The following is a 21872-nucleotide window of genomic DNA, read 5'->3' on the forward strand; positions in this document are numbered from 1 at the left end:
CCTGGTAAAGGGACCCAGGCACTGGCAGCAGCCCTTCAGCTTGTCTCCCAACAGAGCAATTTTCATTAGAAAAGCAGCACTTCTGTGAAAAGCACCTTCCTTCTAGTGATTTCATAATTTCTTTTTTTTCAGAACTATTCAATTGAGGGAGGAGACAGCAAAAGTCCCAAATTACTTAGTAAGAATATAACATTTTTGAGGAAAAAAAAATCTGATGCAATAGAATCCAGGTTCCTTTACATTCATACGTGAAACAATCCAGACATGGGGAGGGGAACAGGAGGAGACCAGCATGGTGAAAAGGTGGAGGGAAAGAATCTCATCCTCACTGCTCATCTCTGTCATGAATTAAACTCTGCTCTCTCTTTGTGCTGTAGAAACCTCAACTTTGCAGCTCAGACCTACAGTAAAGCATTGCAGAGGAATTTTCTTCCTGGAAATTGTCATCTTTTCCAGGATTTATTGCAAGCTTTCAGTTCATGCACTCCAGGTCTACAGCAGCTGCCTCTGGAATGACAGCAGCTTTGGGGAGATGCTGTGAGTTTAGTGCTGATGGCTCAGACACTGAGGTGTTTATCAGGTCTCTGAACCAAGGGTCAAACCCTAGAAAGAGCCTGGCTGACATTTCTGATGTTTCTTGCTCAGTTTTGTCCCATTTATTATTTCCTGGCAGTAGCTCTCGGCAGGTCAGTAAGATCAGGGCTGCATGGTGCTGGAGCTGCTCGCCCACCCTCCAGAGCTGCAGTGTGGAGCAGCAGAGGGGCAGAGCAGGGGCAGAGCAGGGGCAGAGCAGGGGCAGAGCAGGGGCAGCGGGGGAGGAAGGCACTGCCAGCAGCTGACAGCCACAGCAGTGCCCGAGATGCTGTGGGTGCTGTTGGAGGTGAGCTGGAGGAGAACGGGAGGGATCCCAGAGCAGCGTCCCTGCCAGCAAGCACAGAAGGTCTCTGGGGGGTAGGAGGGGACCTTGCCTAAAAGACTGACTTAAGTACAGCAATGTTGCAATAATGGCTGTAAAATAGAGAAGTAACATTGAAATTTATTTCTGAGCGTGGTGAGCCCTTTTTTTCCCTTCTCCCTAGCCCCAGGTCTCTCTTTATTCAGCTGCACACCATATGCCAACAGCAACTCACCAGCTGTACCTGGCAGAGCACAGGTTTGAAACCATTGCTCTTCACTTGCTGTTCTCTGCTGTAAAACAACGGCCCTTACTAAATGTCAGGCAGGGACAATGTCTCAGCTCAAGGGAGAGGCTGGCTCTCCTTCTGTCTGCCCCAGCTCAGACCAGGCTCGAGACTTTGCTTCATTTTAACACGAAAAGGGATTGCCACACGCTTTCCCCGTCCTGCCCCGCAGCTGGATGCTGTGCTGGCAGTCCCAGGGGCAGGCGGCTCCCGGGCGGGCTCGGGCTGTGTCTCCTGGCCTCCTCCGCTCCTTTTGTTACAGCCCGGAGTCCTCCCCCCGGCGCGCTCCCTCACCCCGCTCCCGTGTGACACGGCGATGGGCTGTGACATGGTTTTTGTTGGCCTCCTGCTGATTTTGTCTCACCTCTGACCCAGCAGGCTTGGCCTTCGCAGCGCTGCGTTGCTCAATCCCCCTTTATCTCCACGCTGCTCTTTGCCCTAGCGGGTGCGCGGAGACGACACCTGGAGACTGACACCGGCGGGACAACATCAGCCAAATGCCCTCCCTGACCAGACGGAAAATTTTCCAGAGCAAATCTGAGGTCAGAGCACCCACTCTGTGGCTCCGAGAAACAAAGAAAGGAGGAAGAGTCAGAGGCCCATGGAAGGGAACAGTGACAAAGCATAGGCCACAGTCTCCATCCTGCATGGCAGAGAAAGTCCCTGCTGGAGCTGTCTGGCTGGAAGGATGTGGGCTGTCAATCTGAGCAGAGACAGTGAGAGGGGACTGTATTTTATGAGTAGCCCATTCCCTTGTGCTCCATAAAAATGGCAGAGAAGTTGCTGTCCACTGACTTTCCAAAAGTTCTCTGTAGTTGCCTGACAATTCCTGGGTAATTGCAGCCTCCTGCTTTGGTGAATTTGTTACAGATCATGCATTTATGACCTCTAGTGTATCCAAGTTTCCAAAAGATCCATCAAGAGAAGATGAATTCTATCCTTCCAGGGTACCCTGCGAAGTGTCAGATGTTCCTAGTAACAGGACTTGGTAATTCATTTAGGAAATTTCTAAAAGAGGGGAACTCTTCCGCAGTCCTGAGGCTGTGGGACAGACAGCTTGGACTCCATGGGGTGTATGGCAGGGGGCAACATAAAACAAGGGAAGTCTGAGAGGGGGTGACAGGAGAAGGGGCTTAGGCAAAGAAATAGAAGATTTTTTTTTCTTTATTAAAAGCATCAGAAGTCTGTGCTCTAGACTGTACAAATACTTGTTTCCCATCTGCTCTCATCCTGTGTCGAGCACCACAGGGAAAAGTGGGGCTGCCAGGGAATCGGTTCGGGCTTGTTGTTTGTGAGTCCCGGCACTCGGAACAGCCCCGGGGCTGGTCTGTGTCCCTGGCAGCTGGCTGTGCGGACGGGCTGCCCGGTGGGGGTAACCACGGTGTTCTGTCCTCCACTCGCCGCGCTCCTCGGCCCCTGTCATCTCCCCACCTTTGCATTTACGGCTTTGGACGGGAGCCGTGGGAGTGGCTGTTCCAGCTCTGCCACCCACTGGCACTTTCCCATGCCAGAGAGAGTCCAGCGAGGAACCGCAGCCAGTTCCTGCTCCCCCGTGCCCCGGGGCTCGGGCGGACCGAGCGGCACGGCGGAGCGGGCAGGTGCGGGGCCGCGCACCCGCGGGGGCCGCGCTCAGCCCGGGGGATGCGGCAGGAGCCGGGACGGGGCCAGGTGGCACCAGTGGCACCAGTGGCACCAGTGGCGGCTCCAGCCTCCCCGATGCGGGGAAAGGAAGGAGTTCAGGGTGGATGGATCCGGGCAAACGGGCCCCGCAGCCGTGGGAGCTTTCCCCGTGTCCCGTCCGGGTCCGTCCGGTCCCGGCAGGGCTGAGGCGCGAGGACCGGGCGAGGCTGCCCCGGCAAGGAGACCCCCGGGCCCCGCCCTGGGCCACATCCCGATCCCGATCCCGATCCCGATCCCGATCCCGATCCTGATCCCGATCCCGATCCCGGTCCCGATCCCGATCCTCGCCCCTCCCTGATCCCGATCCCGGTCCCAGTCCGGATCCCGATCTCAATCCCGGTCCAGATCCAGATCCTGGTCCCGGTCTCGATCCCGATCCCGATCCTAATCCCGATCCCGATCCCGATCTCGATCCCGATCCCGATCCCGGTCCTCGCCCCGCGCCCGGCAGCAGGCTTGGAGCGCCACCTAGCGGGCGGGGCCGTGCCGGGCGTTACCGGGGCCAGGCCCGGGCCCGTCTCCTCTAACTCACACATCCGTACCGGCACCGCTGCGCGTGTCCCGGCGCCCCGGTTAACACCGTGAGCACCGGACTGTCACCGTTCACGCTTTCCAGCACCGGGAGCACGGCGCGTGCCTTTCGCCCAGCAGGCCAGGGGCGCGGGCTGGGCCACCAAAAGGCACCGACAGCGGCCCCGTTGTCGCCGCTGTGGCGGGCCGCGGGAACAGCGCCCCGCGCCGGCAGAGGGCGCGCGAGGCGCCGGGCGGAGGGGGCGGTGCGAACGGGACCGCCCGGCCCCGCTTCCGCCCCCATCCCGGACCGGACCGGACCGCGCCCGCCGCCACACCCTGCCCCGCCCTGCCACGCCCTGCCACGCCCTGCCACGCCCCTCCCGGCCCCGCGCGCAGCCCGGCCCGGCCGGCCCCGCCCCTCACTGCGCCGCCGGCCGTGCCGCCGCGCCATTGGCCGCCGCGCGCCGGGCGGCGCTGCCCATTGGCCCGGCGGCCGCGCGGCGGCGCCGGCGATTGGCGGGAGGCGGCGGGGGCGGGGCCCGGCGCGCCCGCCCCCCGGCGCAGCGCGGCCCGTTCCGGCGCTGCGGGCGGCTCCGCGGGCCCTGCGCGCCCATCGGCGGCCGGACATGGCCCAGAGCGGCCCGGGGGCGGCCGCGCCGCGGGACCAGGCCGCGGAGGAGCCCGAGGGCGGCGGGCGGCGCTGGGGCGCTCAGCACGCCGGGGCCCGCGAGCTGGCCGAGCTCTACTCGCCAGGTGAGGCGGCGCGGGCGGGCGGGGCCCTCGGGCCGGCTGCTCGCCGTGGCTCCCCCGGCGCCCGTTCCCCCTCGGGCGCCGTTCTCCGCGGGCCCGGTTCTGCCGCGGCCGGCTCCCCGCGGGCCCGGTTCTCCCCCGGCCGCTCCCGCGCGGCTCCGGAAGAGCGGGGAGGGCCCGGCGGCGGCCCGGGGCTGCCGGCCCTCGGCCCGGCGGGGGCAGCGCGGGGCTCCGAGCGGGGCCGCGGCACGGGCCGGGCCGCGGGCGGGAGCGTTTGCCGGCAGAAACTGCCCGGAGGGGAAGGGACGCTCCGCTCGCCGGAGGCGGCAGGCGGAAAGCCAAGCTGTCCCTCTCGCGCAGGTGGGCAGGTGCGGCCGCGGCGCTCGGGAACAACGGCAGCCTTGCCCTCGGGACCCCTGCCCGGAGCCGCCCTCCCGGCCTGGTCCCTCAGAACGCGGCGCGGGGATGCTCGCATTCCTGTTCCGCTCTAAGCGGAGCTTGGAACTCGCCGAACAAGCTTCAGTTTGTCGTTTGGGCGCTCAGTAAATGGCTGTTTGACTGTGCTGTGGAAATAATTGCAAATTCCCTGTGAAAAAAAGCAGCGTTTGTTTTTAGCTCACAAGTGTGAGCGGTGCTGGGTATTGCTGCCATTCCTAGTGAATCCATTCTCTGGTGAAGAATTGGGGAAGGCAAGATGTGTTTTCGGTATCTTGTGGTTTCCAGCAGATCAGCTGAGCCCAGCTTGCACATCCAGGGCAATTCCTGCACAAGTAGGTCTTCTTACTCACACAGAGTGAAGATAAGAAATCCAAGGCCTTTGTTTGTTTGTGTGACTGGGGCAAGTCTGCCCGTTTCAGTTTCTTTTGCTGCCCTTGAGCTTGCCTTGAGCAGGCCCTTTGTGACACCTTTCAGCTGCTCTGGTCCATCTGGGACCGATTCCTGTGCTTTACACAAAAGCACTCACTGATTTTACCACTGCTCTGGCTCATAAGGAAAAGATTTTCCTCCCCAGAGAGCTTGCTGCCCTTCTCGCTGGCCGTGGCACACGTACAGTGATATGTCAGGGAGCTGAGGGTGTATTAGATATGCAGGTTTCTTCTGGAATTACATAAATAATTTACATAAGCAATGCCAGAATATGTATTATGGTGGAAGTGTATCATGTTCAAATTCTGAATTCATAGGAATGGGGATTGCATTGAATTGTGCAGAGTGAACATGACTGGAATATTTCCCTGATTTCTTTAAGCACATATCTGTGGCTTTGGTAATTCATTCCTTCCCAGACTTTGGGGTTTGAGTGCCCTTTAAACACAAGTTATCAGCGCTGACTCAGTTCCTTGACTGATTTGCCTTCCCAGTGCAGAGCTGAGGCTGCATTTTTGAACCTGAATGTCTCGGCGGCCTTGCTGGATCCCTGTGTTCAGACCACAGAGGTGTTAGCACACACTGAGCTCAGGGGACTTGCCAGCCTCTTTTCCAGCACTCAGCTAATTGTTCCATGAGGATCTACCCACTTAGCTCCTCTAATCAGGGTGTGGTTTTCTTATGCAGGAAGTGAGTGTTAATTAACTCTTACTTTCATTACTCCAGGGATCTCTTTATAGAATCACCCACGTTGTGACCTGATGCTGCTGTCAAATATGGCTGTTCTTGTGTCTTAATTTAATTTTACTATTCTCTCCTCTGCTGCTGCAGAGAGTGTTAATTTATATACCCATGGCCCTTCTAGAACGTCTAAAACTGACCTGTCAAAGTCTTTGTTCACACTTTCAAATATCGCCTTGTAGGCACGTTGGAGATAAGACTGATCCTCCATTTACGTTCCTACTTTCCCTGCTCGTTGCGTGGTACAGTGAGAAGGAGGACTTGATTTAGCATTTAGGAGGAGAAATTTGATCAGGCATTAGGTCAGCAGAGAGGAAGGAGGAGTAGGACAGAAGCTGAACACACGCCAGGCCTGAGGGTGCCTCTGCTCCTGGGAGAGCACGTGCACCTCTCTGGAGCCCCCCCTGAGCCCCCCTTGTGCTCTGCTTTGCCAGAGGGACCGGGCAGGGGCTGTGGGGTGAGTGCTCCAGGGAGCCCTGGGCCAGAGGAGGCTGTGCCTGCTGACCCCTAGAACAGGCAGGGACTGGCCTGGCAGCTCCTGAGGGCAGGAAGAGCTGCCTGCAGCCTGGCCCTTCTGCTGACAGCTCGGATCTTCTTGGCCTTGGGTATTAAAGGTCTGTTTCTGTGCCCTAATCCTGCAGGTCTCACCCTGAGTGTTCCCTGCGCTCGGTGCCTGGTGGGGATCCAGCAGTGAAGAGCAGGGAGCAGCTTTCTGTGCTAACCTGATACTCCAAGTGCTCACATACTCTGATGTGCCTGTTCCCTTTTTATAGGCAGTAAATGATTTTTTGTACAGGTACGAAGTGGTACAGCAAGGTGCAGGAGAGAATTTGTGCCAGTTCTTTCTCTTTTCTTGTTCTGTCCCTTGTCATCTCCGAGTGGCTGGGAGTTGCCAGCCTTTGCCTGGGAGCAGGAAGGCACAGACAAGACAACAGTTCAGGGAGAAGCTTCAGGGGAATACTTGTGACGTTAGATGAGCCATTCCAGGGCCACCAAAATACAGAATGGTGAGAATGGTGCTTTTTCCTGTTAGTACAACAGCTTTGTTTAAAATCTTAGAGCTTGTAAATACTACAGATCACAAGGTGATTTAAATATGTTTGAGGCCAGAAATTTGTTCCCAGATTCAGCCCTTCCAGCAACACTGAATATTGGATGAAATGCAAATTGAGAAAAGATATGACGTGGAGGAAATTTATGCCAGCAATCTCAGGGAGAGGGAAACTAGGACAGTGTGAAATGATGTCTGATTTGGCCCTGTTAATTGGACAAGGGCAAGAGGAAGAGGGTAGTAGTGGCTTGGGGAAGAGGGATGTCATTTAAGAAGGTGTGCACCTCCCATGGATAAATAAGTTTCTGTTTCAGTTCCCTGCCAGACAAACAGAGCAAGTCATCCAGGCAGTAGAATGGTCTGTCTCTGTTATTTCAGGCTTCAAAATGTCCTCTCAGATAAAAGTAAAGCATGCTTTTTCCCTTGTTCTTTCCAACAGGAAAGAGACTGCAAGAATGGATCTCTGTCATCTTATGCTTCTCTCTGATCTGCTTCAATTTTTACAATCTCCTCTTGTACTTGCGGCTGGAGCACACGCCCTCGGTTCTCGTTGGGATATGTAAGTAGGAGCTGTTTGCTGCCTGCTCAAGGCAAGGCTCCCGTCGTGTGGGATCCTTTAGGTTGGCTTGCTGTTGGAAAAAGGACAGGGACATTTGTGTGTGAGCCTCTGGAGCTGAGGCCATCTGCAAAATGTGTCACTGCTTTGTCTTTACATTTCAGTGGCTTCTCAGTCTCTCAGAGGGGAAGTTTTGATGCAGCTGAGTAAGTTTGGTGTTCTTGTGTAGTCACTGCAAGTGTAAGGACTATTGAGAAGGAAAAGAGCTGTCAAAATGATCAGAGTTGGAAACAAAATACGTTGTTCGACAAAAATATTCACAAGAACTTTCCAGAAAGCAAAAGCTCAAAGATGAGCTTGCTGGACAGGAAATGTCATAAAAGGTGCTTCAGGCATCAAACTGGCTTCATTTCTGGGGACTGCAGACTGAACACAGGAATTATGGAGAATTGTGCTTTTATGTCAGGATGTGATATTTGACCTTTATTATCCTGAATGATGACTTTTTCCAGGAGTATAAGAAAAGTTGATTCCACCTCTTCTGTGGAGGAGAGGAAGAACCAGTGAAGGATTCTGATAGAATGTTCAGCTCCTGTGCTTTAGAAAAAAATGGCTTTCCTATAACCTGTGTGGGGTGTGTGTTTCAGAAGAGAATGGTACTTGTTCATTGTCAGTGAATGAGTTCAAACAAAACAAACAAAACCCACCCAAAACACTGCACTGGTTCAAGCAGTGGTACATAAGAGAAGCTCTGCATTCCTGCCAAAGCTGGGACGTGGCGATTCCTGATGGCTGTGTAGAGGTTGTTGGCTTTGTTGGGGCTGGGGGGAGCAGTGTCCTCCACTGTGAGTCACAGCAGCTCTCTTGGCCTAATTCAGTCTTGCCTGCTCTCAGCTGATGAGGAGCAGCTGTTGGGAGGAATGGAGAGAACATGGCATGGGAGCTGCTCCTCAGGGATGAGGGCAGACCAGACAAGAGAGTCAGCGATGATGGTTAACCTGTGGTGCAGTCTGTTTGCAGCTGGCTTTCATCTCAAAGTTAATATTGATAAAAGCTGGAGTTCTCTGATATCCTGGTTACCAGTTTAACTGATAAAGCAGCCGATTCACTGATAGTATTATTTAAGTAGTAGTGAATGATTAAAGTAGCAGAATCTGGATTCTGTGTAAATAAAGTGGTGTGGAAATAATTGATAGTGTGTACCAAAATGAGTGCCATAAAATAGTAAGTGCCTCAGGCTATCTTGTTTTGCTGCCTTCAATACATTATTTCTCCAGGTGAAGTGTGAATGATGTCTGTGATTCACAGTGATTATTAGGTTTTATTGCATATTGTGCAAATCATATCCATAAAAGTCCTGATTCCTAAATACGTGAGCAGCTCCATGGGCACAACTGGGAATCCTGAGTCACCCACAGGGTGAGGCGTGTTCCATTGACAGCTTCCCTCGGGCTTGGTTTGGAATGTTGACCTTGATCTGAAGTCATAAAATAAACATTCTGCTAATAAAGACAGAGCTCTAGACCCAGTTCCCGCCAGGTCTTTGGGAATCTGTTCCAGTGGGCTGGATCTGTTCTGCTGCACAGACCTGTTCACTGCACGGGGGCCCTCTGTGTGCTCTTCTGTAAATACATATTTTCCTTTAGGAAATGAAGTACTTGAACATTCTGCATCGTTCCACTGAGGCTGAACCCCGTGTCTGTAATTAAAGGCCGTGTCACAGCTTCTTTCTTTGTGCCTTTAGAGGCACGGGGAATTGTAACACGAGCAATGCTGTAAGTGCCTTAACCTGGAGATTCTCGGGACAGAGAGACCTGTCCCTGCTGTGCTGGCAGCAGTCCCTCCCCGAGTGTCCCTCCCTGAGTGCTGGGGCAGTGTGGCACACAGGTGCCCTGGCCCTGCTCAGTCACTCAGGGCCTGCAGGGGAGCGCAGCACTGGGGACACCTCGGTGGCCTTGGTTCAGAGCAGCTCAGGCTGTGTCATGTCCTGCTGACTAAAGATGAGCTTGCTGGGCAGGGAGAGCCACGGGACTCTCTTGTCTTCCAGGTTCAGCAAGGATGAGACAATTTCCTTCCCTTCTTCACTGAAAAAAAAAAAAAAAAAGAAAAAAAGAAAGAAAAGAAAAAGAGTAGGCAGAGGATGGATTTCTGCTGTGGCTTGTGCTAACTCCAGGCATGCTCTGTTCTGGATATCCTGAGCTGCTGGGCAGCCATGGAGCTGTTCCTCTTCCTGCAAGCTGAGAGTTGTGCAGATCTGAGTCTGGTGTTCTATTTGCATGCACACGAGCACCCAGTAAACTCAGGCTGCCCTGGCTGGCAATGGGGCTGTGAGGGAGCCTGAACACCCCCGTGTTTCCCACTGCAGGACACCATCCCAGCAGTGCCACAGAACCAGAGCAGCCTCTGCCACTGCAATCGAAGGTTGGTAGTGCCAGCAACAAGGCTGGCAAAGGGATTCTTGTGTGGTAAGCAGAAAAACCTCACCAAGACATGTAATATCAGGCTTGAAAGCCCTCATGCCTTCAGGTGAGCTTGTGGTGTCCAGCATATTCAATATACATGAGCTGAGTATATAGTTCATATATTAATAACATCTAGATAAAAAGTTTGGCAAATTACAGCATGAATCTTGGTTTTCATTTTCCTCTCCTTCCTCCAATTTTTGTATTGGGTTTTAAATCCCTTTTTTCCAAGTTGGTTGACTTGTTTCAGGCATGTGACTGTTATCTGCAGTCACATTTGTTTGTGATAGGGACTGTTCATTGCAGTCTTACAGAAAAAGGAAGTGTTAACTTTGTGTTGTAACCTGTTTATATTCCTAGGAACTGCCCCACATAGGGCAGATATCTTTAGGAACATCTTGTGACATGATACAAGCTACAATTAATTACTGCTCTCTTGAAAGATGGGCAACTGATTTTTTTTTTTAACCCATTTGAGCTACATTTTTCAGTATTGCAGAGGTTGTGGGTTAGCCAGAGAGAGCTCACAGGAAGAAATCACTTAGTGCAGTTTCAAACTAGAAACTGGATCTCACCAAGGCCCAGAACCTCTTTGTTTCAAGCTCCAGCAGCTCTGCAGGGCTGCCCTTGGTCAGCTGCATTGCAGAGCCAGACATGAGTGTGTAACATACAAAAGCTGTGGCACACGTTGGAGAAAAAACACTCCAGAGACATCAGTGGTGGCTGAAGTGAGTGCTGGGCACGTGGCTCAGGTGTCCACATCCTGCTGCCTCACAGCTCCAAGGATGGCACTTCATCTTGGATTTATTATGTGCATTTAAATGAGTTTCCACCTGAAATTTTGTTTTAAAAGGTTCTTGAAATTGCACCAGAAATCTCAGCTAGCAAAGGAAAATGATCCTTTACTCCAGTGCTGGTCCAAGTAAGTTGTTTGTCACCTGAAGTAACCATCAGGTACTTGGTAGCTGTGGGTAACTTTGTGCTTCCATTCTCAGCTGCATCATCTCTTAAAGAGGGAAACTCCACAAGCTGTGATTAAAGAGACAGAGCTTTGGTTCTGTTCCCCTGTGCAGATACCTCTGTGTTGCAGCAGCAGGGTTTGTGTGCTGCCTGCTGTGGATCCCTTGGGCAGAACCGGGGCGGTTCCCGTGGAGCCCGGCCGGTGGGGCACCACGAGGAGGAGGAGGAGGAGGAGGAGGAGGAGGAGGAGGAGGAGGAGGGGGCTGTTGCTCTTGGAAGCGAAGTGACCTGGTACAGTTACTGCTGGTTTGCCCTCAGCAGGTGGTGCTGGCACCATGATCTGTTCTTTGTGTCACTGGGGCTGGGGATGGACTTGGTGTGCTGCAGCTCCTGTGGGGCAGGGGCTGCCGAGGCTCCTGCCCTGGCACTGCAGCCACGCTGGGGCACGGCCCCACTGGGGGCACGGCCCCATCTGTGTCCCCACGGCCCCATCTGTGTCCCCATGGCCCCATCTGTGTCCCCACGGGCGTGCCAGGGGACAAAGGCACCTCTGTCTGCCTGCCCAGCTGTCAGGGGCACTCTTAAGGTTACAGCAGAGTTTGGCTGGAGGCTTAAGTTTATCAGGTGGTGATTCTGAGCCAAGCTGTGCTTTTCTGGATGAGTGTTTGCTTTAAGATCTGCTGCTGCTCAGCCCTGGAGGAGACAGGACCCCGATTCCTTGGGGACCTCCTTTCACTGCAGTGTCCCAGCTGCTGTGGCTGCTCCCCCAGGCTGATGGGGGTGTGCCCTGCTCGGGGGGCATTGCTGGAGGCAGGGCGTTGGTCCCAAGGCATTCCCAGAGCAGGGAGTAGCCCCAAGGGGAAGTGTCTGCTCTGTGAGCGCTGTGCCAGGCTTGCCAGGGGAGCTGCTGTGACGGAGCCCAGGCTGTTCCTGTCCCTGGAGTGCGGGTTCTGCAGACAGGGCTTGTTGGCAGCCCTGGTTACAGTGTGATAAAACTGCTGTAGTGATGCATTTGCTGTCCCAGCCCTGCTTGTGGGCACCCTCAGGTCCAGTTCTGACTGAAAGTTCCTCAGCTTTATTAGCCAAATTTATGAACTCTTCTTTTTTTTCTTTCAAGCTGCTGTAGTCTATACTCATTGGCATGTCCAGGGATTATAATCTTAGCCTTGTATCTTGCCATAATATCAAACCCCTGCCTTCTCTGTACTGGAAGTCACTAAATGGGGACTCCAGGTGACTAAGGCATTTTATTTGCATAAGCATCTAAGTGACAAGCAACCGGTACTTTGGCATATTGATATTTAGACAACAAGCTATTTTTGTGTGTGAAGTTAGCCACACCAACCCTTTAATGCTGTTCAACCAGTTCATACAGTCACCGATTAAACACGACTGTGCTTCTCAGGGATGTTACACAATAGCATCAAGTTATTTAATAACATAGTATCCTGGTTTCTTCCTCTGCAGAGACTCTAACTGCATTTTTACAGTAACTATGAAACTTCGTATGCTTTGATGTAAGACTTCCAGGTTACAATTTGATCATTCTATCTACACAAAGCCAAGCTTACGCTCAGCTCCTGAAATTTTGGTGAAGTGCAACTTTTAGTGGTAAATGTGCACAGCAGTCTTGTCTCTCAAAGCTCTTGTGGGGCCTCCTCCTTCCACGGGCCCCGGGAGCAGCCTGGCCACGGGAAGTGGTTTGAGAGTCACCCACAAGAGCAGAGGTTGCAGGTTGTCTCTCAGTTTGACTGAAGCAGTGAAGAGGTGGAGAGGGGCCTTTCCTGGTCACAAACCCTACACATTCCCTGATTTCTGAGCCAGACAGAGCTGTCTTGTGTCCGTGGTGTGTTTGGGGCAGTTGCTTGTCCAGCCACGTGTCCTGCTGTGGGGAGAGGCACCTGGTGTTGTGCCTGGGAGGTGCCCACACAGAGGATGACAAGCTTGGGGAAACAGGACAGAGCAGCATTTCCAGCAAATGTGTGTGGCAGTCCAGTGTTTGCTTGGATACTGGTTGGAGTTTGGGCTGCCTGTGTGCTGGGCTGCCTTCCTTCCTCCTTATTCTGCAGTCTACTTGCAAACCAAAAAAATCCCAGTGTTGTGAGCAAGTCCTGCAGCTCGTGTCCTGCTCTCCTTCTGTGTGCTCCGAGCATCGCCTCCTCCTCGGGGATCACCCCTGGATGGGCCGATCCTCGCCCCTCTCTCAGGGAGCTGGGGGAAAGCTAATATGTGTGGATCAGGACTTCCCTAACGCTGCCCTGAGCTGCCTTCTGGGGAGTGTTGAATCCACTGTTTGCAGTTCTACACCTGAGCTGGGTTATCTTGCCTTTTCTGACTGTGGTTAACATTTCACCCACGCTCAGAGCTGCCAGTGTCCTCTCGCCCTCCCAGCCTCGATGACAGAGCATGGAGATCTTCTGCCACCTCTGAGCAGCAGCTGAACTCCTGTGCCTTGGTCTTGCCTTGTTCAGTGAGGCCAGTGCTGGGTGTGGGAGGATGCTGAGCCCAGTTCATCAGTGGGATGTGTCCTCTGAGCCCGGGGACAGGACACACACCGAGTGTCACCGTGCTGCTTATGTGGAACCTCAGCACAGCTCTTGCTCTTTTGTTGCGACTCACCCTCCACAAGTGCAGAGGAGAGAGCACACCCTGCTGCACTACAGCTGGAACAAGATTGCTGGTAGTTAGGTTTTCTCCCAGTTGCTTTAGTATAATGCACTGCTCCAGGCACCCTCCATTCTTCCCTTTACCAGCTGACATCAAAGCAACACGAGGAGCATCTATTGAACTGTCAGTATTTTGCTCAATTTGTGTTGCTGTTCCTGCAGCTATTTCACTGGGATGATGCAGCAGCTGGAGGCCAGGCAGGCTAATGGGGGCATTACCTCAGTGAGAATGGCATTTGAGTCCTTGCAAAGAGAAGTGTTGTTTGGATATCTTCTCCTGAAGCCAGGCTGCTTGCCCTTTCAGCTGCTCTAAACGCTATTGTGTCCCACCCGCTCTTCTGTAGCCTGCCTGTGAGGTCTGAAACAAGAACAAATGCACAGAATTTACTGCTTAGAAAATAAGCTGTCTTCAGTGCAGTAAGGGGTAGATAAAGAATGAAGTGTCTCCTGCTGCATTTAAGAGTTTGGGCCAACTGGATAATGGATTCAACAGCAGGGGCTGATTTATAATAGGAGAAGAGCTTTTTTATTTCTTCTCCCTTTCTGAAAATGAACAGTGAGGGGAAGGCCTGCAGAGGTGAGGGGTCAGCTAAGCAAAAGGTACCCACTAGGGGAGGTATTTCTGTTCTGTAGGGGATGGGCTAAACACAAATACAGATTTAATGAAGATTGCTGCTGTCCAAATAGTGTCTTGCTAACCTCTTTTTCCTAATTGCCTGACCATATGTTTATTCAGACTGGGTAGATCTCATGTGGTTGTAAATATCTAAGTTAGAGGCAGATAAACAAGTAAACTTCTGAAATAAGAGTAAGATGTGAGTGAGTCAGTAAGAATGCAGTCTTTGTCTGACCCTCTCTCTCTCTCATTCAAGTTGCAGGAGTTATTACGGCCGACTTCCTCTCGGGACTGTTCCACTGGGGAGCAGATACCTGGGGATCTGTGGAGCTCCCCATCGTTGGAAAGGTCTGACATCGTTATTCTTCAGCTCGAGAAAGCCCTGCAGTGCCTTTCTGCAGCAGGGCCAGTGCTCCCAGCTGGGCTGGGCTCTGTGCCACACCCAGCCCAGGGAGGGGCCTGGGCACTGCTGGGCAGGGCCGTGGTGCACCTGGCCGGGGACACCTGCCAGCTGGCACTGCTCCATTCTGTCACCTGCCCTGAGGCTGGCGGTGTGGCAGTGCCAGGTTTGCAGACCTCTCAGCGCACAGTGAGCTCTGGCTGGGCACTGTGCATGTTCAGAAGGTCAGGAGCACAGATTTGGAGAGTTGTCCCTGCCTCTGAACTCCTAAAATTTTGTCAAACATGAGGCTGCTCCAGGAAGAATCTTCCCAGTTCCCTCTTCTGTGGGCTCCTCTTGTAACACAGTAACACTAGAATGCTGGTGACTGAAGATTTAATTTGATATGTATTGTACACCTGCAGCTACAAATCCCAGTTGCTTAGTGGAAGGTGCACTGGCTTCTGTAGTAAGCAACAATCTGTTTTCTTAATTAAATTTCTTAACAGCTACCATTAATTACTCCTCACAGTGCAATATTAGAAGGATCATTATTAAAAAAAAAAAAAAAAAAAAAAGTGGGCTATTCCTTGTTATTATCCAGAGTTACACAAACTACAACAGCAGAATTAAAACTGTTGAGTTTAGCTTTTTTGTTCACCTTCAATAGACTTAGTAGTCTTAAACCCCTGTCTCTCTGGACCACAGTTTAAATAACTTTTAAAAACCCTACTGCTAGAGACTCTGCACTAAATAACCACGAGCTGAGGCTGCTCAGCACACCTCTGCACAGGCTGGACATGCTGGAAGTGTTAAAGGCAAATCAGTAACTGTGTCCCACACAGTAAAACAATTGCTCTGTGTGTTCAGATGTGATTTCTGCTCCCAGAGGTGACTTCTGTATGGTGTGTTTGTCTTCCACTGCTTTGTCCAGTCACTTAATTTGCATTTAGTCTGTTAGTGCTGGCATCTGTAGCCCATAAATATGGTAGGCTGAATCCTATTCTTTTAGTTTTTTTTTTTTTTTTCCCTTGGTTGATTCTGCTTAGCAAGTGAATTTCACAGGCTTATTTTGCCTGGGAAATTAGGGTGCTGATGCTTTGTTTTTAAGATTATATACTAAAGGTCCTAAGTGAAATTTTAGAAGAAGAAAACTGAAAAGCAAAGAAAACCTGGATTTGTGTGGGGGAACTGAATTGCTTTGCAAATGTAAATCAAATTTTATGAAGTGTCATGGCAAAAGTTTGAATCCCGTTTACATGCTTTGTCCTATGAATTCTCTTCAACTCAATCATCAGATTTGAGTGTATGAGAGGGTTTGTTGGGGTTATTTTTTTGGAATATTTTTCTTGTCCAAGACCATTATTGAGTGTGCTGTTGTGTTTATCCAATTGTTTTCCCAGGCTTTCATCAGACCCTTTAGGGAACACCATATTGACCCCACAGCAATCACCAGACATGATTTCATAGAGACCAATGGAGACAACTGCTTCATGACACTGGTCCCCTTGGCAAACATGGCTTACAAATTTGTTTCTTTTTCCCCAGGTAAGCTGTTACTTCTGACTGCTGTGGATTTAGTGTTCTTGTTGCTATTGAATGAACATTTGTCCGTGTGAAGTTTGGAGGAATCCGTGGATGTGATATGACAAGAAATAGCTGTTGGAAGCATGGTGCTCCCAGCAGGAGGGAGGGAAACTTTTCTTTCCTTTGAGGTGTGGCAAAAGGTGGCATAGTGAGGTTCTCTAGCTCAGCAGGGAATCTGGGGCTGGAGAGCTGTGAAGGAAGATTAGAAGTTGTGCTAAATACTTTTTTTGTAAGAGGGACCAAGCTGTGAACATCTGGGGAAACTCATTGTTCCAAAGTGTGTCACACAAAACAATGCTTCATCTCTGTGCACGAGTACTTTACGTGCAAAGCACAAGTCAAGAACTGAAGGGTCAAATTAATCTGATGGCTGGTAAACTCAGTTTGACTTCCTGTTTATGGTGTGTTGACAGATTCTGGCACTTCCCAGCCTGTCTTGTGACATTTGGGAATTGCTCGTGGCTCACTGGCTCTTGTGACACTTCTGCCAGAGCAGCTCTGGTGAGGCCGTTGGCAGCTCCTGCAGCAGCAGGCAGCTGTGGCTGGGCAGCACGCTGTGCTGGCAGAAGGGTGCCTTTCCATGGCTGCTGGTCCCAGCTGCCCGTGGTGTTTTGCAGAGGCGCTGTGTGAGACCTGTCCCTGGGAGTGTTACGTCTTTGCCCTCATCATCTTCATAACCATGACGAACCAGATCCACAAGTGGTCCCACACGTACTTTGGCCTTCCACGCTGGGTCATATTCCTCCAGGACTGGCACATCATCCTGCCCCGGAAGCACCACAGGATCCACCACGTGTCCCCACACGAGACCTACTTCTGCATCACCACGGGTACTGCGCCCTGCAGGGCCCCTGCCAGGACACTGTGAGACACTGCAGAGCCAGGCAGCCCACTGTGCTCTCACAGGCTCTTGGCAAAACTGCATAGCAAGCGTGGGGCAAGATTTGTCACCAGCTGCAGGAACTCGGAGCCCGAGGGAGCAGTCAGTGGTGCTGAGATCTGATTGCCTGCGGTCTTGAGCTCAGGCCACTAATGGGGTTTGTTCACTAAAGCTGCTCTTCCTTCAGAAGAGCAGAATGTCTGCAGCTGGCCTGGAATGCTCATTTCTAAAAGCCAGGCTTCTGGATTTTCAGCATCCACTCATTCTGACTCAGAGGTGGACAGCTTTGCAGAGAGCTTTAGCTTCCTTTTATTATCTGTACAGGTGGGAATGCTCAGTCACCAGTGTTGCACAATCCTAAATAAGTTATCAAGTTAATCAGACAGCTGGAATTAAACCACTCTGGTTCTTCATTCTGTCATTGGCTTCGACAAACGGTTCATGTGGGTTTTGAAACCTTTGCCAAGAAAAAAATCTAATTCTCATTAGCAGAATGTCATGTAGAAACATGGTACAATTAAGAAGCCTGACTTGACAGATGGTAGCAAAAATCTTGCCACCCAAAGAGCTATTTTTAAGTCCTACTATGTGCTGAGAGTTTAAGCCTGACCATTATTAGCAGTATTGGGCGGGTTGCTTTTTTTTCTCATTAAAAAAACGCTGAACTTTGGACGCTATGACAAACTAATCCTCTTTTTCCTTTGCAATCCCTTAGGTTGGCTGAATTATCCGTTAGAGAAGATAAGATTTTGGAGATGTTTGGAGAACATCATCCAAGGACTTACTGGGGAGAAGCCAAGAGCAGATGACATGAAATGGGCTCAGAAAATCAAATAACTTCTGCCAGCCTTCTGCAATCCTTAACTTGTTGCCAATGTTGTTTTTAAAAGAAAAAAAAAAAAAAATAAAGCCATCAGCCAAATTCAAGACCTGCAAAGAAATAACAGACTCTAAAGCACAAACTAAAAAGTGCTAACACAGACTGCAATGAAAAGAACTAATTCTTAAAACAATACTTGAAATGAAGATGATTACTCTCACTGAGCACCTTTCTGTGTAGCCATGTCTGCTTACACCTTAGACCTTGCTTCGTCGCTGTATCCGTGAGGTACTGGGCACGCCAGAGGCAGCACAGGCGCTCCAGGGGCACGTGGGGCGGAGGAAACGTGTGTTGTATCAACATTTCTGAACGCCTCCCAGCAGCCTGCTGCCTACAGGGAGAGCGGTGACAGGTTTGTCACTTGGTGTTGGAGTGCAAGGGCACTGCGTGAGAGCAGTGGGGGAGCAATGGAAGCCTATAAATCATGACTGCTCGATGCACTCGGTGATTGATCCACGTACAGCTCTGTCTTCACTATCATGTTCAGCCTGATTGATGCCATGTGGAACAGACTTGGAGAATCCCGCTCCTCCAGGGGCCACCAATCCTCAAGTGTCTTCAGTTTCCCTTAAAACAAAATTGTTCTACTCTCCACATGGAATTGAGCAGTTTCTGCATAAGCCTTCAACTTCAGGAGCCTCTGAGGAGAGGGAGGGCACCCTACAACACATGTGTCTGTTCGTGTGGAGTGCTCACTGCTGAGTCTTCTATTAAGTGTTTCCTACCCTGACAATAAATGTTTGAAATAGTTCTAGCATTGGGCACACTGCAAATAGCTGTATTCAAGAGCTCAAGGTATCAAACTCGTAATGTTAGAAGGGAAATGTCAATGACTGGTGTTTTGTTCTTTTTATTTTTTTTAAGGTGCTTGCTTGTTTCTGTAAATAATATAAAGCCTTAATCTCTTCTGGTGTAATGGAATAATATTTTAATGTGATGTTTGAATGTATATAATATATTTATAACAAAGCAGTTGGATAATACTAATCATGTTCAAGTCTTGTTGCTGTGTTTCATTGCTGCACTGGCAGCACTTAGTGCAAGAGCTGGATCAGTGGTTGCACAACACCTTGTGCAGTCCCACCTGAGGCACCTGGCAGCCTGTCACAGCTTGTTTGGGTTGGAGTGATCATCTGCCAGCGTTTTAGGAGCCTGGCACTATGTTATACCAGACTTCTACACCTTTGGAGAAGTGTAAGTAACTGATTCTGCTCTGGATGCAGAGGAGTAACCCCAACTGAACTGGGGTGCAGAAGTTTCTCTAAGAACATCCAGCAGGCACTTTATCAAGTTAGTGTGATTTGGATCTTGTTCGATTCTTGCCTGACTGAAAGCTTAGTGATGATCAGATGTGAGGTGTGCTCCCTCCTCTAGCTGTAAGTTGTGTTAAATTCAAACTGCCTCTTCCTGAAGAGCAGGGTAAGATGGTTTTGAGTCATAGGCTTAGACTGACCTTGATCTCCACTCCTGCAGATATGGTGGATGGATTCTGAATGAGTTGGGTCGTGGCAACTCTCCTTCAGTGGGAGTGCTGAATGCAGATGCTTCTGAGCTGGGTTCTGCAGATTAAAATCTCAGTTGGTACCTTGGTCACAAAATATTTCATGTAAGTGTTCAGACCCTTGGAGAACTTTATGCCATTACATGAAACTCTTTTCTGTTCCCTTTGCCACAGTCACTAGCAGGTCTCCGTGCAGCTTTGACATTAAAGAATTCTTCCACTTCAGCAGGAGTCCCAAAATGCCTTCAGTTGGTTCTGGAGAGCTCTGGACAGAACTGGGTGGGTGTTCAGGGCTCCTGTGTAAACCAGCCTGAAGCACTGGGTCCTCTGCGAGCTCTTTTCGCTGCAGGTTTAAATGCCAAGTGAGCAGCAGTGGTGCAGTGGATGGAACAAATGGATTTGGGACACAGAAATCACCAGACTTTGTACTTCCAAAGTGTTGTTTGGGGCATTGCTGCTGCCCAAACCTCTCTTGGCCGCTGTTGCCTTACTGGAAACAAATCTGAGCTACTCATACTGGTGGCTGCTGGGACTATTTATCTGTTAATCTTGCTTAATTATGAGAAACTAGGACAGAGTTAATCTGCAGATGCATTGTCCACGTGATGCTGTGCTGGGCTCCTGGGGCAGCCCTGGCTCTGTGACCCCACACCCGACGTGGCTGCGACTCCATGGTCCCTGTTCCACCCTTCAAAGACGTGGATGCTCCCACAAAATCAACGTGGCAATTCTGGAGCAAAAGGCTGCCTGGATCCTTCTTAACAGCTGTAAATCTGGCTTAAGAAAATTTGTCTTAAGTTGATTAGGAACAGATTAGAGCTGAAGCAGAATAAGGCACTCGTGTTAAACTCCTAAGGGGTGGATGGCCTGCATTTCAGTTCAATGCTTTTAAAAGCTTTTAAAAGCTCTGATTTCAGTCTCACCTCCACGGAGAACTCTGGTCAGGCTCCTGCCCTCTGGACCCTCAGAAGGACTCTCAGGCCGCCAGCTTTTGCCAGGGATGCAGTTGCCCTCCATGAGTGGATCTTGTGGTCAGGAGGGCCTTGGAGGAGCAGCTGTGATCCCTTATGTGCATCCCAGGAGCAGGAGTGATCCCTGCATCCATCCCAGGAGTGATCCCTGCATCCATCCCAGCAGTGATCCCTGCATCCATCCCAGGAGTGATCCCTGCATCCATCCCAGGAGCAGGGGTGATCCCTTATGTGCATCCCAGGAGCAGGAGTGATCCCTACATCCATTCCAGGAGCAGGAGTGATCCCTATGTACATCCCAGGAGTGATCCCTGCATCCATCCCAGCAGTGATCCCTGCATCCATCCCAGGAGCAGGGGTGATCCCTATGTACATCCCAGCAGTGATCCCTGCATCCATCCCAGGAGTGATCCCTACATCCATCCCAGGAGCAGGAGTGATCCCTTATGTGCATCCCAGGAGCAGGAGTGATCCCTACATCCATTCCAGGAGCAGGAGTGATCCCTATGTACATCCCAGGAGTGATCCCTACATCCATCCCAGGAGCAGGGGTGATCCCTGCATCCATCCCAGCAGTGATCCCTGCATCCATCCCAGGGGTGAGCCCTGCATCCATCCCAGGAGCAGGGGTGATCCCTTATGTGCATCCCAGGAGCAGGAGTGATCCCTATGTACATCCCAGGAGTGATCCCTACATCCATCCCAGGAGCAGGGGTGATCCCTGCATCCATCCCAGGGGTGATCCCTGCATCCATCCCAGGAGCAGGGGTGCTCTGCACTGCAGAAGCCCCCCCAGGCAGGGCTGTCTGGGGACACAGCTGCACAGGGAAGTGTTGTGCTGTAGTAAACTGAGGAAAATCACTGCAGAGTGGCTCAAAATTGGAGGTTTTGGCTCAGGTGTGGTGCCTGTCTCTGCGGTCCCCCCGGGCCATGAGTTAGCAGTGTAAAAGGGGGGCAGTGCTGGTTGCAGGGCTGTGGAAGGAGTCACCCCGATGCACCCCGGAGCTCTTGGGGAGCCATCCTGCTGGGGCAGGCGGCTGCGCCTGCTGAGCTGGGCTCTCGTGCCCTCTAGCTGCTTCTCCTGCTGCCTTTCCCTGCTGCTTTGTCCTGCCTCTTCCTGCTGCCTTTTTCCTTCCTTCCTGCTGCCTCGAGCCGGCCCGTGCTGAGCGTGGCTGGGAGGAAATGTTTCTGGGTAAATAAATCCTGCCAGTGCGAGCAGCCTTGCTGCCTTAAAGCGGCTTCAGGGGCCACTGATGGCTCCCGTGGCTGCCAAGGCTGAGTCTGGGAGGGCTCACTGCCATGGGTCTCCAAGCAATAATAATTTAACTTCGGAATTATTCTGGCTGCTTTCAGAGGCTGTTTTGGGGCTCCGTTTTCTCAGCGCGTGATAAAGCGAAGTGAAGCAGAACTCATTTCCTTCCCATTTCTTTTCACTCTTTTTTTTTCGTGTTATGCAGGAAGGGGAGCGGGCCGGGGGAAGCTGGGCCGCAGTGTAAGGGGTGCTACACGCCCGCCCCGGCGCTGGTGTCCCGGTGTCCCGGAGCCCCGGGGCCGGTGTCCGGTGCCGCCCGCCCGCCCGCGCCGCGGAGCTGCGGGAGCGCCGCGCGTGCACCACAGAGCTGCCCGCGCGG

At 51.7% G+C, this 21872-nt stretch overlaps 1 protein-coding gene across 2 annotated transcripts; it reads left to right on the forward strand.

Moving 5' to 3' along the window:
* The first annotated feature begins 4000 nt into the window (after positions 1 to 4000).
* Positions 4001 to 18756, forward strand: PEDS1 (plasmanylethanolamine desaturase 1). Of its 2 annotated transcripts, none has more exons than XM_053992705.1 (6): positions 4001 to 4127; positions 7223 to 7342; positions 14300 to 14391; positions 15826 to 15970; positions 16627 to 16839; positions 17605 to 18756. In XM_053992705.1, exons 1-6 carry the CDS (start codon positions 4001 to 4003, stop codon positions 17724 to 17726), a joined length of 819 nt encoding a protein of 272 aa, XP_053848680.1. In that variant the 3' UTR covers positions 17727 to 18756. The 2 variants fall into 2 exon arrangements, with proteins under 2 accessions (XP_053848680.1, XP_053848681.1); XM_053992706.1 differs by lacking the exon at positions 4001 to 4127 and adding an exon at positions 4814 to 4894.
* Positions 18757 to 21872: the final 3116 nt, after the last annotated feature.

Source organism: Vidua macroura, chromosome 17, assembly GCF_024509145.1.
Source record: "Vidua macroura isolate BioBank_ID:100142 chromosome 17, ASM2450914v1, whole genome shotgun sequence".
In the NCBI taxonomy this organism is placed as follows: domain Eukaryota; kingdom Metazoa; phylum Chordata; class Aves; order Passeriformes; family Viduidae; genus Vidua; species Vidua macroura.